At 37.5% G+C, this 16356-nt stretch overlaps 1 protein-coding gene across 1 annotated transcript; it reads left to right on the top strand.

The window, feature by feature from the left end:
* The first annotated feature begins 13132 nt into the window (after nucleotides 1-13132).
* Nucleotides 13133-15186, top strand: LOC143622872 (cysteine-rich receptor-like protein kinase 10). The gene is made up of 7 exons (XM_077093896.1): nucleotides 13133-13144; nucleotides 13209-13337; nucleotides 13727-13937; nucleotides 14172-14406; nucleotides 14529-14532; nucleotides 14580-14708; nucleotides 14835-15186. The coding sequence occupies exons 1-7, from the start codon at nucleotides 13133-13135 to the stop codon at nucleotides 15174-15176; spliced, it is 1062 nt and encodes a 353-aa protein (XP_076950011.1). The 3' UTR covers nucleotides 15177-15186.
* Nucleotides 15187-16356: the final 1170 nt, after the last annotated feature.

The raw sequence follows: 16356 nt of genomic DNA, 5'->3' as shown, positions 1-16356 counted from the left end.
AAAACCAAGCTCCGGACCCGCTGGGGTTTTCGACTATGATAGACTTTTTAAATCTTTTAACATACCTTATCTGGATTTTGCAGAAGTTGAGGAAAGAATTGCCACGAAGATGATATGCGATGAGGAAGACACTTTGGTGCAACGACCACAGTATGATGAATGTCAGCCTTCCTCGTCAAATGCTATCAATACCCCTGCTGCCTCTACTGAAGAGGAATTCATCAATCCGTTTCACTCTCAACATCAATCACCCATTGATGAGCTATCTTCGAACTTGGAAGATAATCTGAATGTCAGTTCGGTTTCGACTACGAGAATTCACAAAGATCATCCTTTGGAGAACGTGATAGGTGATCTGTCCGCCGGTGTACAAACAAGACAAAGCTTGAATGAGCACACCTGTGTTTACTCAAGCATTAAAGAATCAGGCATTATCAACGAATGCTTGTACACCTGCTTCATCAGCCAGATTGAACCAAAGAACTATCAAATGGCTCTTAAGGACAGCTCGTGGGTCGAAGCCATGCAAGAAGAGTTAGCTCAGTTTAAGAAAATGGAAGTATGGAACTTGGTTGCAAAACCAAGGAATGTGTATGCGATAGGCACGAAATGGGTCTTCAAATGTAAGAGAGATGAAAAAGGGATTGTTATCAGGAACAAGGCGAGGCTGGTTGTTAAAGGCTTTAATCAACAAGAGGGGATTGATTACAATGAGGTGTTTGCTCCTGTAGCAAGATTGGAAGCCATTCGTTTGTTTTTGGCATTTGCTGCTCATAAGGAGATGAAGGTTTTTCAGTTGGATGTGAAGAGTGTGTTCCTAAACGGTAAAGTCGACGAGGTTGTGTATGTTGAGCAACCTCCGGGTTTTCCTGACCCTGACTTTCCCGATCACGTGTACAAGCTAAGTAAAGCGCTGTATGGACTACATCAGGCACCTCGTGCCTGGTATTCAACCTTATCAGATTACTTGCTTGAGAATGAGTTTGAAAGATGTAAAATTGATAGCACATTGTTCTTCAAGAGAAAGGGTAGCGACTTTCTGCTGGTGCAAGTCTACGTGGACGACATTATCTTTGCTGCATCAAAGGTCGCCATGTGTCAGGAGTTTGAGGCCGTCATGAAGAAGAGATTTGAAATGAGTGCTATGGGTGAACTAACCTTCTTTTTAGGATTGCAGGTTGATCAGAGGAAAGATGGGATGTTCATTCATCAGACGAAGTATGTCCATGATGTTCTCAAACGCTTCAAGATGGAGGACAGCACTCCATATGATACTCCAGTCTGCGTCAATCACAAATTGGGTGCTGATTCAGACAACGATGCAGACGTGGACCCAACCCAATATCGGGCTATTATAGGTTCTTTAATGTACTTAACTGCTTCTAGGCCTGATATAATGTTTGTTGTTTGTCTTTGTGCACGCTTTCAGGCAAACCCAAAAGAATCTCATTTGAAGGGTGCGAAGAGGATACTGCGGTATCTCAAAGGCAAGCCGAAGCTGGGGTTGTGGTACTCGAGAGGAGGAGAATTGGAGCTAGTCGCTTACACAGATTCTGATTATGGAGGGTGCAATCAGAGTCGGAAGTCTACAACTGGTGGATGTCAGTTTCTTGGTGGCAGACTAGTGTCGTGGCAATGCAAGAAGCAGACCTCAGTCGCAATTTCAACCTGTGAAGCAGAATACATGGCAGCATCCAACTGCTGCTCCCAGGTTCTTTGGATTCAACAACAGTTGCGCGATTATGGTCTGAATTTCTCACTTACTCCTATTTGCATTGATAACACTGCTGCTATCTCGGTAACTAACAATCCCGTGAAGCACAGTAAAACTAAACATATTGACATACGTCATCATTTTATACGGGATTGTGCTGAGAAGAAACTGATTGAGCTCGAAAAGGTTGACACGTTAGATAATTTCGCTGACTTGTTCACGAAAGCATTTGACAAAACTAGATTTCAAAACCTTGTTGAGCTGAATGGGATGATCAATCCCGAGTAACCATGTCATATGTTTGTGTTTACAAAAAAAAAAAAAAAAAAACGTCACTAACGTTTAGAATTATGTCGGTTGCCTCAGTTTGAAGGACATGTCTTCGGATATGTTTGGTCCTCATTTCTACTTGTAGAAGATGAGGATAGCCATTAACCAGATGACTGAAAGTGACCGGGGCGGTTTATGATGTGTTTTTATTCTTTCGCTGAAAATTAGTCGATCATACTTAGTTAGAAGGACACATACTAGTATGTGGTCGGTCCAGCTGATCCATTGGATCTTCGGGATAGCCGTTTACCTGAAGACTTTGATTTGGTCGGGCGATAGAAGTTAAATTTTTTCTTTTCGGGAGATGAAATTATTTTTCAAGTCTACTACTTCGTAAGAAGTTATTTTACTATGTTTAACAAAAAAAAATTGATCCAACCTTGGAAAGTGATAGATATACTGATTCTGTGTGCTTAACTAGTAAAGTTATTAGGCTTAAAAGACTTTAGAACAGTCATTGTATGTCATGGTAGCTTTTTATGGTGCGTAAAAGTAGAAGTGATACTAACTAAATCTACTCGATTTTATGTGGAAACTCCTTAAGAGTTGTGCATGTCTTCATACATATCTTTCCGAATGATAGGCAGAAAAGCGATTACCCAGTCATACACGAGCCCGTGAGTGTTCTGATTCCCGTGAAGATAGCGTGTCAAAACGCTGCAGTTATCCAGATTCGGGACTTGCAGTTATTTTCTACTTGAAGTTGTGTATATACATCTTAAAAAAAAAAATTCTATAGTTCATAATGTTAATGATTATCAATCAAGACGCAAGAAGGTGAACGGGAAACAGAGTCTAAGATCGAAGAGTAATTACTACTTAATCAGACACTACGGGTCGAGGTCAATTCGGGGTGACTTGGGGAAAGCCAAATACGCTTTGAGAATAGATAGGAGGCATCATAATCTCTTTGTTGTTGCCCACTTAAGTTTTGAGCTTAATTGAACCTAACCCGTATCATAGAAACAATGAAAACCATTTTAAGTAGATTACCTGCTTACAACCTGTTTCTTTATGTCATAATACAGCTGAACACGGATCTGTGTGACAGTCACGTAATTAGTATGATTCCTATTCGGATCTTCTCTAAAACATGGTAGTCCCTGTCGAGACTGAAATTTGATCCCGTGTACTTTAATTTTTCAAATTTTTGTTACTTTTGTAATTGTTTGATTTTATACCTGGTTACTTGGTCTTGATCGTATCATTTAACGCTTTAAAGGATGTTTTTAAAAACTTTTTTGAAAATTGTTAAAAGTATAGGGGTTTGTTTTGTAAATACAGGCGAACTTGTTTATAACTTCGCCTGGAATAGGCGAAGTTATCGATAACTTCGCCTGTACTAACTTTGACCCTATATAAAGAAGTTTATAGGTCAAACAGTTTCATTATTTCAAATTCAGCGAATTTATCCTCTCTGTAAACCTTAGCGAACTTATCGATCAAAATCATCTGTGTTCTTATTTCGATTCCCTTCCGTAATTAAAGGTGTGTAGGGTTCGATTATCATATTATCATTGTCTATTAAGGTTAATCATCGGTCGTTTCGACTTGATTCTCGACCTCGTCTTTCGAAACCTTAAACACCCGATTTCAAACTTGTTTTTACGTGATAGTAAACTACTTGAACGTCTAAAACTTCATAAAATCATGTATTTCGGAGTCCTCGATCTCCGAAATCATCCTCTACACGTCGTTCGTAAATCCTAACTGTTGCCGATTCGAATTCGGCGAAGTTACAGTTTAGGCGAAGTTATCCGTAACTTCGCCTGAGGTTTAACTTCGCCAGATTAATAATTTTTAAAACAGTTTATGAGGCGATGTTGTGATTAGGCGAAGTTATCAGTAACTTCGCCTGGACCTTTGTACTTAACAGTTATCAGACGAAGTTCAAGTTGAAGCGAAGTTGTTTCCCAACTTCGCCCCACCTTTAACTTCGCCTATACAGAATTGATCACAACTTCGCTCATGGTAACAGGCGAACTTGTGATTTGCTTTGACGTTTATCTAACTTAACCTGTTTGTTGCAGATATGGCTGCTGTTGCTGGAGCAGGTGGTGCAGATATGGCTGCTGTTGAAACCTTAAACACCCGATTTCAAACTTGTTTTTACGTGATAGTAAACTACTTGAACGTCTAAAACTTCATAAAATCATGTATTTCGGAGTCCTCGATCTCCGAAATCATCCTCTACACTTTAACTTCGCCTATACAGAATTGATCACAACTTCGCTCATGGTAACAGGCGAACTTGTGATTTGCTTTGACGTTTATCTAACTTAACCTGTTTGCTGCAGATATGGCTGCTGTTGCTGGAGCAGGTGGTGCAGATATGGCTGCTGTTGAAACCTTAAACACCCGATTTCAAACTTGTTTTTACGTGATAGTAAACTACTTGAACGTCTAAAACTTCATAAAATCATGTATTTCGGAGTCCTCGATCTCCGAAATCATCCTCTACACTTTAACTTCGCCTATACAGAATTGATCACAACTTCGCTCATGGTAACAGGCGAACTTGTGATTTGCTTTGACGTTTATCTAACTTAACCTGTTTGTTGCAGATATGGCTGCTGTTGCTGGAGCAGGTGGTGCAGATATGGCTGCTGTTGAAACCTTAAACACCCGATTTCAAACTTGTTTTTACGTGATAGTAAACTACTTGAACGTCTACAACTTCATAAAATCATGTATTTCGGAGTCCTCGATCTCCGAAATCATCCTCTACACGTCGTTCGTAAATCCTAACTGTTGCCGATTCGAATTCGGCGAAGTTACAGTTTAGGCGAAGTTATCCGTAACTTCGCCTGAGGTTTAACTTCGCCAGATTATTAATTTTTAAAACAGTTTATGAGGCGATGTTGTGATTAGGCGAAGTTATCAGTAACTTCGCCTGGACCTTTGTACTTAACAGTTATCAGACGAAGTTCAAGTTGAAGCGAAGTTGTTTCCCAACTTCGCCCCACCTTTAACTTCGCCTATACAGAATTGATCACAACTTCGCTCATGGTAACAGGCGAACTTGTGATTTGCTTTGACGTTTATCTAACTTAACCTGTTTGTTGCAGATATGGCTGCTGTTGCTGGAGCAGGTGGTGCAGGCGGTGATGACGGAGGTGATCACCAGAGACAGTTCTTCCCGGGTCACAACATGTACATAACATTAGACCCGGAGGCGAGCGGAGTTGATGATTTTCGCGAAATCATCACATTTCTTTTACGCTCAAGGATATTTCACGCGATTACAACAACTCTGCCAATATCCTTGCCAAATATTGAGGATTTTTGGCAGACCGTGGAATACGACTGTAGAGTCGAGCCCCCGGTGATGCGCGCAACAGTTAACAATCAGATTGTTCAGTTCTCTTCTGAACAAATCCGGGCGGCTTTACGATTTGGGAATGAGACAAGGGATGACCCAACAGAGTTTGTAGCTCCTTTCCGTGATGGAGCGTTTTTGAGAATGGGATACTCTGGTCCCTTGGGGGATACGCAGAGGAGGAAAGGTTTTTTACTTGACCAGTGGCGCTTTCTCATGCATGTTATGATCGTTTGCATGTCAGGGAGAAAGGCAGGCACTGATGGCATGGGCGCGACCATGCAGTCAGCGATGACTGCTCTGACTTACAACAAGCGATTCAGCTTTAGTCAGATGGTCTTTTATGAGATTGATCGTCAAAGAAGAGCGATGGCGCGTGAGCGATTCATCATGTATCCAAGATTCCTACAAATGATCTTGAATCATGTTGCTCCAACGCTTCCTCAGCGCCGTCCGATCCGATATGTAGAGAGTGTGAACAAACGGATCTTCGCCCAATGTAGATCCTCCAGTGCGAGGAGCAAACCTGAGCTCCGTCCTCGACATACTCCACTCTTTGGGTACTTGATCAACCCGGGGTATGTGCCTGCTCGAGGGGACGAGTTTAGGGACCCGGAACCACAACAGGCAGGAGCACCTCAAGCTATACCTGCTGCTCCTGTTGTGTCACCGGAGGAGAACGTGGACCTTGATGCAGAATTTGGTGGTCAAGGCTTCTTTGATATGAATCGGGTGGATCCAGAGGAAAACGTACAGGTCCCGGTTGAACGTACTTCGACTGTGAATGTTACTAGGGCAGCTACAACGGTGGCTGGCTCAGATTCTGATGATGAAGTGGCAGAGGCAAGAAGGATTATGGTAACTCGAGAAAGACTACATGGGAAAAGAAAGAGAACAGATGATGATAGCGAGTCTGATTATGAGGAAGAGGTACAACAGTTGATCCGAAGGTCAAGAAGGGAACGGATAGGTGCAGGATCGGGAGCCGGTGAGAGCTCTAGGGTGGTACGTTTCACTCCACCAGCACTATCCGGTATGACAATGGTTCCCTCATCACTACAGGTTACAAGGCCAAGCGCTACGGTTGTTCCCGTGGTGGCTACCTCATCTACATTTGGCCTCCCACCCACTACTTTCCAACTTTTGACTCCTGAGATCGTTTCATTGCCGCCTCCGACTGTTACTCCATCGGAGGTCGTGGCACAATTTATAGAGTCGACTGTTGTGGCCACTGCAGGGCTATCGGTGACGATACCACCTGCGATTACGTCTATCTCTACTTCTGAGGTCCCGGTGACATCGGAAATCCCTCCTCAGTACACTCAAGATATATCGCATATGAGGTTCGATTTCGATGCAACCCTATCAGATTCTGAACGAATAGCAGCACTGGAACGGGTCGTGGCAGAGCAGTCAAGGATTAATCTTATCCAGACCCAGGCTATTCAACGCCTAGTTGCAGAAAATCAGATGCAGTCGTCCCTGCTGGTACAACATGGAAAAATCATAGATGCTTTCAAGGAGTTCTTGGCATCTCAGGGGGAGACGAGCTGTAAAGGCGATGAGTTGAGGACCAAGAGACGAAATGATAGAGACGATGATCCCAATGCATCGAAAGATGCAGGTGGTGAGTTGCCAAGAACTGATCAAGCTCTTGGAACTTCCACAACTCAGGGGGAGTCGACAACTGCAGCTGGTGGTGATGATGTGGTGGTGGTGGATGTAGAGGAGATGGATGATGTTTTGGTTGGTGATGATGATGTACTACCGAGTGATGTGATAGAGAAGATTGGTGAAGAGATTGTGATTGATACAGAAATAGAAGAGGGAGAGATATTTGAGGAAAATATTGAGCATGACATTCCAGATGTTGAGAAAGCAGATATGAGTAAAGAGATGGCAAATGATGAGTCTGAATGGGAAGAGCAGCCTAGATGGAAGGAAGGCTATGCTCAGTGGTTCGTCAAAACGAAGAAACCGGCGGTTCTTACAATGTTTAAGAAGAGTTACAACATTAAAGGCTATGCTGAAGCGAAGAAAGGAATTATTTGCTGGATATATGATGAGCAGTTGAGGCTCTTCGTGATTAAAAGGTATGACGGTGTTCAGTACTTTAGAAGGATGTTAAGATCGTTGAATACACTGCCAGAATGTGAAGTGAAAGACTTAGCCAGATTGGGATTGATAAACAGAAGTGACGATAATATGGCTAGAGTCATTGGGAAAATTGTGTGGAAAGAGAGTATAAAAGAGAAGAAATTTGAGCTGTTGAAACCACAAAAGGGAAAGCTTGTTGAAGACAAGGATAGAGGTTTGAGAGCAGACGGAAAGCCTTGGATGATTATGAAGCATAAACCGATCCGGTGTTTGAAAGAAGTACCGATGAAGCTAATACCCAAGGATGTGCTTAAAGACCTGAAGTAGTGGTTTGTAGATTGTGAGACAGCTGAGGCAGTGATGGAAGACGAAGATGAACAAGAGCTGCTTAGAGTGTACGATCCGATGCACTTGGTAAACTTATCGCAAGCTGATTTGCAGGTGTTGAATGACAAGAAGGATTTTATATTCCTGCTTGGAAAGACGAAGCGAGGAAATATCAAAGAGTTGTCTCGGTTTGTGTTCGAGAAGGAGTGCATGCTTGAAGATAGAAGATTGAAGATTACTAGACACGTGTTTGAAGCTAAAGAGATGAAGCTACTGCCAAGGGGGAGTCTGTTGGTGCATGATGTCAGTAGTTCAGTGTCGAGTGTCTGTAATCGTGTTAGTTAGATTTGAGTTTTGTATGTAAGCGAAGGTACTAACAAGTTCGCTTATATGGGCGAACTTGTTAGACAAGCGAAGTTAGGGACAACTTCGCCTGAACATGCCAGGCGAAGTTGTCGTGTCTATATAAGCTATCTTGTATACGGCTTATTGATATATATTAGAGTTTATTCGTGTATTCGAGTCAGAGAGTTTTGTATTCAGTGATCATAGTATCACGTGTTTACGGTTGGAATACAACGTGTGTTTGGTTATCGTATCGTGTGTTAGCTCGTATTGTTTTCTATACTCGTAACGTCTTACGTAGGGATTCCGCACCTACGTAGTACGCGATATCTCGTATAGATCCGGCTGGGAACCTACATATTTAAAAAACTTACAGCTTCAAGCCACCAGCCACCAGCTTCCAGCTACATCTAACAGCTAGTTTTGCCGAACATATCCATAATATACTTTGAGAATCCCAACAAAAATCACAATTGTCGCAAATGATCGACTCGGCAAGGGTCCAATTGCAAAACACTCTTAATTTTTGTGATCATTATGATTTCGGTTGCAAAGATAGTATAATTATAAATTTTGTGATCATTATGATTTCGGTTGTAAAGAGAGTATAAAATTTTGTTATAAAATTTATAAAAATAAGTTAAATATCGACACCTAGTAATTATGCGAAAGTTCAAGATCTTGAAAATTCGATCAGTAGTTTCATCGATGAAATTGTCATGTAGACTAGTATAATTAAGACAAAGAAGGCACACATATAATTAAATATAATAAAAATCCATTTTTCATACAATCTTTGCGCCCCTAATCCTTATCTTATGGCTGAGAGCGTTTACGTCCTAACCATTAAATTTTGTGAGTGTGATTTTTATAATTTAATTAATGGTTTATGGTGTCGTGAGTGATGAGAAGGAAAACACAATTGTTTTTTCTATATATTTTAAAATTGTTTTTTCTATATATTTTAAAAGTTACTGTTCACCCCCTTATAAATTTTTAGAGTTAAATATCATTTTAGTACATGTGGTTTGGCTAACTATGAACTTTAGTACATATTCTTTATTTTGTACAAATGGTTACCTCAATTTCAAAAAACTTGTTTTTTAGTACTTTTTTTTTCTAACTCCATATATCTTTTCCGTTAAGTCAGAGATAATTTAGTAACTTCGTTATTTTCTTTGTTTTTTTTCTTTTAAACGCTTATATATTGTAAACCCAAATCCACAAATCATAACATCAAAATCCAAATACTAAATCCCCAAACCCTTTCTTCATATCATCATAGGGTTTGAATTTTTACGATATTTGGGGATTTATGATTTGGATTTTGATGTTATGATTTGTGGATTTAGGGTTTACAAGATATAAGTGTTTAAAAGAAAAGAAAAAAACAAAGAAAATCACGAAGTTACCAAATTATTCTGACTTAACGGAAAAAATAAACTGAGTTATAAAAAAAATACTAAAAATGCAAGTTTTTTGAAATTGAGGTAGCCATTTGCACAAAATAAATAATATGTACTAAATTTACGTAGTTGACCAAACCACATGTACTAAAATGACACTTAATTCTAAATTTTTAATATTTGTTGAAAGTGGTTGTGAGTAAAAGAGCTAGAAAATGTATAAAAAATACCTTTTTAATTGGAAAAAACAGAAAAAAAATATTGTGTTTTTGTAATGTAATTTTGAATTTAGAAATTGTAGAGCTGATGTGAATGCTCTGAGACTGTTTTTATAGCAACTACAAGGGTATTTTCTGTTTGGTTCCATTGATTTAATTATCTGTCACACCCGACCAAAGGCGGCGGAACATGCCGAGGTGTAACGATTGCCCATAAGCACATGACACTATTAAAGCGACAATAGTTAATAAACTCATTTCATTTCACAACATCGAAAATATCACATAACAATATTCATAACAAGTCATAATGAAATATAACAAAATATAGCAAATCAAATATTGTTCATTTTTGCTAATATCCTAATGGTATTTGTGACGTTTTCTTCAAGCATCCAAAATCAACCAAGATGTAAATCTGTAACATTTCATAAAATAAAGTTTGTTAACACAAAGGTTGGTGAGCAATTAACAAGTTTGAACATATAGATATATAGTAAGAAAAATCCACAAAACTAGTATACGAAACAATAAATAAAAGCTATAAACTTGGATAAAATAGTTATCGCTAAACAAGTTAGTGACACCTAGCTATAAGGGGATGCCAAATAGTGTAGGATTTTATAGTTATCGTTAATTGCATTACGTTAACGACACCTTGCCATGAGGGGTTGCCAAATGGTCTAGGATTTATAGTTCCACCATCCAAAAGCGATAAACACATAGGCAAATAAGCATAGAACACCAAATCGAGCAATTATTCAAGTAAAGTATACAACAACGTTTGTGGTTTAAGACCCAAGTATAAAACATGTAGTTTAGATAAGATGAAATGTCACCCCCAAAATAAAAGATAGAAAACGGGGTATGAAGTTACTCACGTTCAAGTAATAAACTGAAAGATTGATTATTTGGAGATTTGCCGGAACGACGAGTTTAACGTATGAAGCCTAAATAAAAGAAAGTCTTGGATTTAGAATGGTTGTCTTGAAGATCTTTAAATAAAATAATTGTTGCAAAAAGTAAACAATTAAAGTTCAAGTTTTAAAATGTAACTACTTAAGAATTTATAACAATAACCCTTTAAAAATGTAAGTTTGCTCGAAACCGGGTTAAAGTATTTAACCTTAATATTTACTTAACCAATGTTAAATAATAAGGTGGGAAAAATGCTAAAATGAAAGTTTCATTGGGCTAAAGATACTAAAACGGGTCTTTAATGAGTGCTCGGGTTGTTGGTTCGGGTCTTGATAATTGGTCAAACCCAAAGTCAACTTTCCATAATAATGAATGTTATGAGATAACTCAATAAAACTTTATAAGACTTAACCAAGTATGTAGATCTATTGTTTTAGAACTAACAACGTATGTTAAGCGGGTGTTCGGTTTTGTCGGTCCAAACTTTATTATGAGATCAAGTTTGATCCAACATTTCCAAGTACTTAATAAAATAATTAAAATCAGTTTGTAAACTATTTTTAAAGAAATATACAAGTCTTGATAGCTAAAAACACACTTATGTATCTTAAGCGAATAAAAATCGGATCGGTTCCGTTTCCATCTCACAATACGTTCCTTGATGGTCTCCACATGCCCAAATAACCAAGAACTTGTATAAATAATTTTAGAAACTTAAATCTAACATAAAGCATGTTTAAAACAATTATTTAATAAAACTAGTAACAAGTTCGGTTCACGGTTTGGACTATTTACGGTTAAACCAAGGTTAGTCTCTACAAACCCCCACCATGGAACTTCATAAATATGACAAACAAACTAAAAAGAGCATAAGTTAAACATGGTTAGTATGTATAAACAAGTTATATAAGTATATATATATATATATATATATATATATATATCAAGAACACGAAGTTCTCCATGAAGCCTTGCCTTACGAGGTCCGAAACTTAACCAACCGGAGTCGGAGAAGTAACTACCAAAGATAACAAGGGGTATTATTATATATATGTTGGACAACCATAAACAAGTGTTAGTAAAGTTAGATGAACAAATTAGAAAGAAAGATTAAACTTAGTTTGGCATTTGAAAGTTAAAACTTCAAGAACACATAAGAAATACCAACCTTGAATTTATGGAGTTTTGAGAGAAAATTTGGGGTAAGAGCAAGTGTAAAAATGAAGAAGATGGGTGTGTATATATAGGGTAAGAGTCAAGGCTTCTTTACAAGGTTCTCTTTTATGTTTATATGAGAATAGGTTGGTTAAGCAAATAAGCAAACCCCAAAACACAAGAAAAATCCGAAATATGTGTGCAGGGGTCCCTAGGCGCCGCGCGGCCTCCCTTTTCCCTCTGATCGCGTGACGCGGCGTGCCCAGGGGGGAGGGTAGCTGGCCCAGCTCGTCTTTTGTGGTTCGTTTGTGCGTCCAGAAGTTCGTTTTTGATGTAATTTGCTCATTTTAGGTCCGTTTTCGAATCCGTAAAAAGGGTTTTTCAAATTAAACAAATGAGAATGATTTGGTAACATAAAAATCCAATATATTATATATCATGAGTTTCGGTTTACAAAACGGGTCGGTTTACATGTTAAACGAATATAGGCAAGACCCGAAATTAACGAATGTCACATTATCGTTGTGACAAAATTTTCTACAACGTTGTCGTTATCTTTTGTCTAACACTTTAAATTATAATAAGTTTCAATTCTGTCTTAATTTATAAGTTTTAGCAATTGGCCCTATATGGTCTAATGTCATGGGGTAGGTGATGGTTAAATTTTGAATCTTAAGGTCTTAAGCTCGAAACCTGACTTTGAGAGGGTTTTTTCCAAGGTGGTGGGTTTTCTCCTTGATGATGTATTTGGGTGTATCAGGCTTGAAACTTCAAACTTAGTATGAACGATTGATATCCCGTCTTAGAAAAACTCACCGTATTAGGATAGTTCCAAATGATGTTCAAAATTTTTTTTTTTACTTATTATTTTTTTTGTAAGTGTTTATTAATTACATTCCATCATTTTTAAAAAAATTCCTTTTGCAACTTTCTTCGTTAACTTGATTTTTTTACTTATCTCATGGCAACACTTTCTGTTTTTTCAGGGAAAAAGAATAACACTACTAGGACTGTGATATTAATTTCTGTTACTGTGACCGTCATCGCTATTATAACAGTCGCTTCGATTTGTATATTTATGAGATATAGGAAGAAGAAAAGGCAATCGAGGCCACCTCCCCCAGAAAGTCTTGAGAGTAAGTTGACAAGTTCTAAATTTGCAGCTTAAAATTTATAGGTGGAACTCTAAAGGACTAAATGACTAATGCATAGTGGATCTAGAGCCGTTGATATTCTTAATTAATTTTCTTATTTATAATTTAAACACTCAAATTATAATCATAAATAAATAAAAAATTCTACTATGAGACTGCAAGTGAAAGCCATGCAATTTGCTAATAAACAACATATTAGCTTAATTGGACTTGTCTATCTTATAGTTGAAACTTTATATTACTATTGGCACAGCTGAATACTTTCAGTACGACTTTAGTACGGTTAAAGCAGCAACTAATGACTTTTCTGAAGAAAATAAGCTCGGACAAGGAGGATTTGGAGCAGTTTACAAGGTATATACCCATTCATATTTAATGATTATAAACATAAATATAAATATAAATATAAATATAAATATAACACACTTAATTTTTCACAGTTTTGATATTTACATTTATAAATCAAAAGAATACAAAAAAGATGTCTGCACTTATAATTAGCGTGTATCAACATAAAATTGTTTGCGGTTAAAAGAGTAAAGATAAATTTGTTTAAGAGTCAAAGCTATTTAGTAATGTTAACAAACTTATCTTCGTTTTAAAGTGTAAACAGATTCTGATCTATATCTAAATTTTCAATTCAACTACTAGCATCAATAAAAAAGACACGATTTTATGTTCTACATATAAAGGCTTACAGAACAAAAATATAATATATGCTGTTGATTTAACTTTATTATCAGGGTACCTTTGAAGACGGGAACCAAGTAGCAGTAAAAAGACTAGCACGGGATTCTGGACAAGGTGACCAAGAATTTAAGAATGAAGTGTTGATAGTTGCAAAACTTCAACATCGTAATTTGGTTAGGCTACTAGGTTTCAGCATAGAAGGAAGTGAACGACTTCTCATTTACGAGTTGCTACCAAATGCGAGTCTTGTTCAATTTATATTCGGTAAGTATTTAAGAGCACACCTACACATCTGCTCTCCTCTTGTTCCAACTAAGTCTGTGTAATATTGTAAATTCTATATAGGATGGACCCATTAGTTATATATCCCACTTTCAAATGAGCCCTGGGGTTTTTTGAGGCTGTGTGATTAACTACCATATATAATCCGATTGTATATATCTTTTCTATTGAATAGAACTTTTTGTAATGGATTTATTACTAATGTTGGTGTTTTAGATCCAACTAAACGTACACTTCTTGACTGGGAAAAACGATATAATATCATCAAAGGCATTGGAAAGGGACTATTATACCTTCATGAAGATTCACGTCTAAGGATAATTCATCGCGATATGAAGGCAAGTAATGTATTGCTAGATGCAGAAATGAATCCCGAAATTGCTGATTTTGGCATGGCAAGATTGTTTAATACTGACGAAACGCGAGGAGACACAAGTCGAATTGTTGGAACGTAGTAAGTACATGCACCTCCTTAAGAAAGTAGTATGGGAACATTACCGGCTAAGTTTATTTTACCAAAAACTAATTTCAAATACTCAAAACGCGTATGTGTCGGTATGAGTTTGTGTACAGGAAAGTGCTAACTTTTCACCTTATGAATTATAGTGGTTATATGGCATTCAGGCTCTGCATGGTCAATTCTCAGTGAAGTCCGATGTTTTTAGCTTTGGAGTGTTGGTATTAGAGGTGATAGCAGGTCAAAAGAACAAACGTTTCCTGAGTGGAGAGAACATAGAATATCTTCTTGGCATAGTAAGTATCCATATAAACTTTCTACCTACAGGATCATATTAATTATGTGGAAAATGTATTCTTGATGAAAAAGTTATCTTTGATTTGTATGAATCCTGAAAACCAAAATTACTAATACCTTTTTAGGCATGGAATAGTTGGAGGAATGGAACAACATCAGACATAATTGATCCTATACTGAAGACTGGATCTTGTTCGTTAGATGACATCATTAGAGTTATTCACATTGGGTTATTGTGTGTTCAAGAAAATGCTATTGATAGGCCAACCATGGCTTCAGTTATTCATATGCTTAATAGTTTCTCTATCACGCTTCCCGTGCCAGCAGAACCTGCATTTTTCATGCACAATAACATTAATCCTGAAATGCCGCTCCTACATGAGTATAGCTCTTCTACTGGGTCAAGATCAAGATTATCTCAACATTCTATTAATGAAGTCTCGGTATCTATTTTTGTTCCTAGATAGGTCATTAAAATGTTGTTGATAGTCACACATATATTAAACATTATTTGATTTTACTATTTAAGATTACATGTTAAACAGTTAAGATTTAAATTTGGTTTTTCTTATATGTTGAACGTGTTTGACACATTCATAACCGAATTTACATAATATATATGACATTGTATGTGTGTATATTATATGACACTATTGAAAACGTTAATTTTGAATTTAGAAGATAAACATCAAACAGGTTATAGGTAATTCTTGGTGAATTATTTACTGAGTTTTTTTATATTTTAATTAGGAATAAAATTTTGTTATTTTTATTAATTTATTTGGTTTCCTAGATGGTTAGGAGTACTCTAATTTGTGCGTTTTTGTTGATTAATAATAAAAAGAGTCGAACAATCCAATAATTGGTATCAGAGTTTGGAGTTGGCGGTTTTGAGAGTCAACCTCAAGCGAAGGAACAACCCCTGCAACGTTAGGGGCTGGGGAGAGGAGTTTGGTCAACAACGGCTGGTTTGGTGGTAATCGACGGCTATGAAGGAGGTGTGGTTTTGCTTTTGTGTTTATTCTTTTTAGTGATGGTGGTGAACGGCAAGGTGGACACCGATGAACTCGGTTTGTGAGTTTAATCCGTGAAGTCTACGGTTGCTAGCATTAGTTGGGATTATATTGTGTGAACTAGTCTTCAAGTCGGTGAAAAAAAGTGCTGTTGGCATCTTTTAATTTTTGTATGGTATACAAAACAATTGACGTGGTGTGTCACTCGTGAATGAGAATACCATTTATAAATTGAAATTAGTTTAAGCACTAACTGTTTTGGCAACGAGTGTTGAAGGCTCGATCGAGCATAAGCAGGTGGTTCAACCTGGATTTGATTGTGTTTTATTGTTTCGGACACTCTTTCTAGCCAAGGAGGAAAATCGCAGTAGGAGTTCGATTTCTATTACGGAAAAACCAGCGGGCGTGTCGTGGAAGAACGAAAGAACGGGGAGCTAAGGAATTCGTTTAGCGACCGAAAAGGCGGAATAATGGGATGCTATTGTCTTGTGTTAGTTTGTTGGTTGTTGATATTAGTGTGTGCATACCAAGGATAGTTTTTAAAGATGACAAAAAGAACAAAAAACTGTATTGTGGTTGAAGATGTCGCATGAGATCAATTGATAGTAGAATAAAAAATTGTATTTAGCTTCAT

This window comes from Bidens hawaiensis, unplaced genomic scaffold (assembly GCF_021521415.1).
Source record: "Bidens hawaiensis isolate Kalapana, Puna unplaced genomic scaffold, B.hawaiensis_p1.1 tig00003244_1, whole genome shotgun sequence".
Taxonomy (NCBI): Eukaryota; Viridiplantae; Streptophyta; class Magnoliopsida; order Asterales; family Asteraceae; genus Bidens; species Bidens hawaiensis.
The sequence above is the reverse complement of the archived record's forward strand: the minus strand, read 5'-3'. Positions and strand labels throughout refer to the sequence as shown.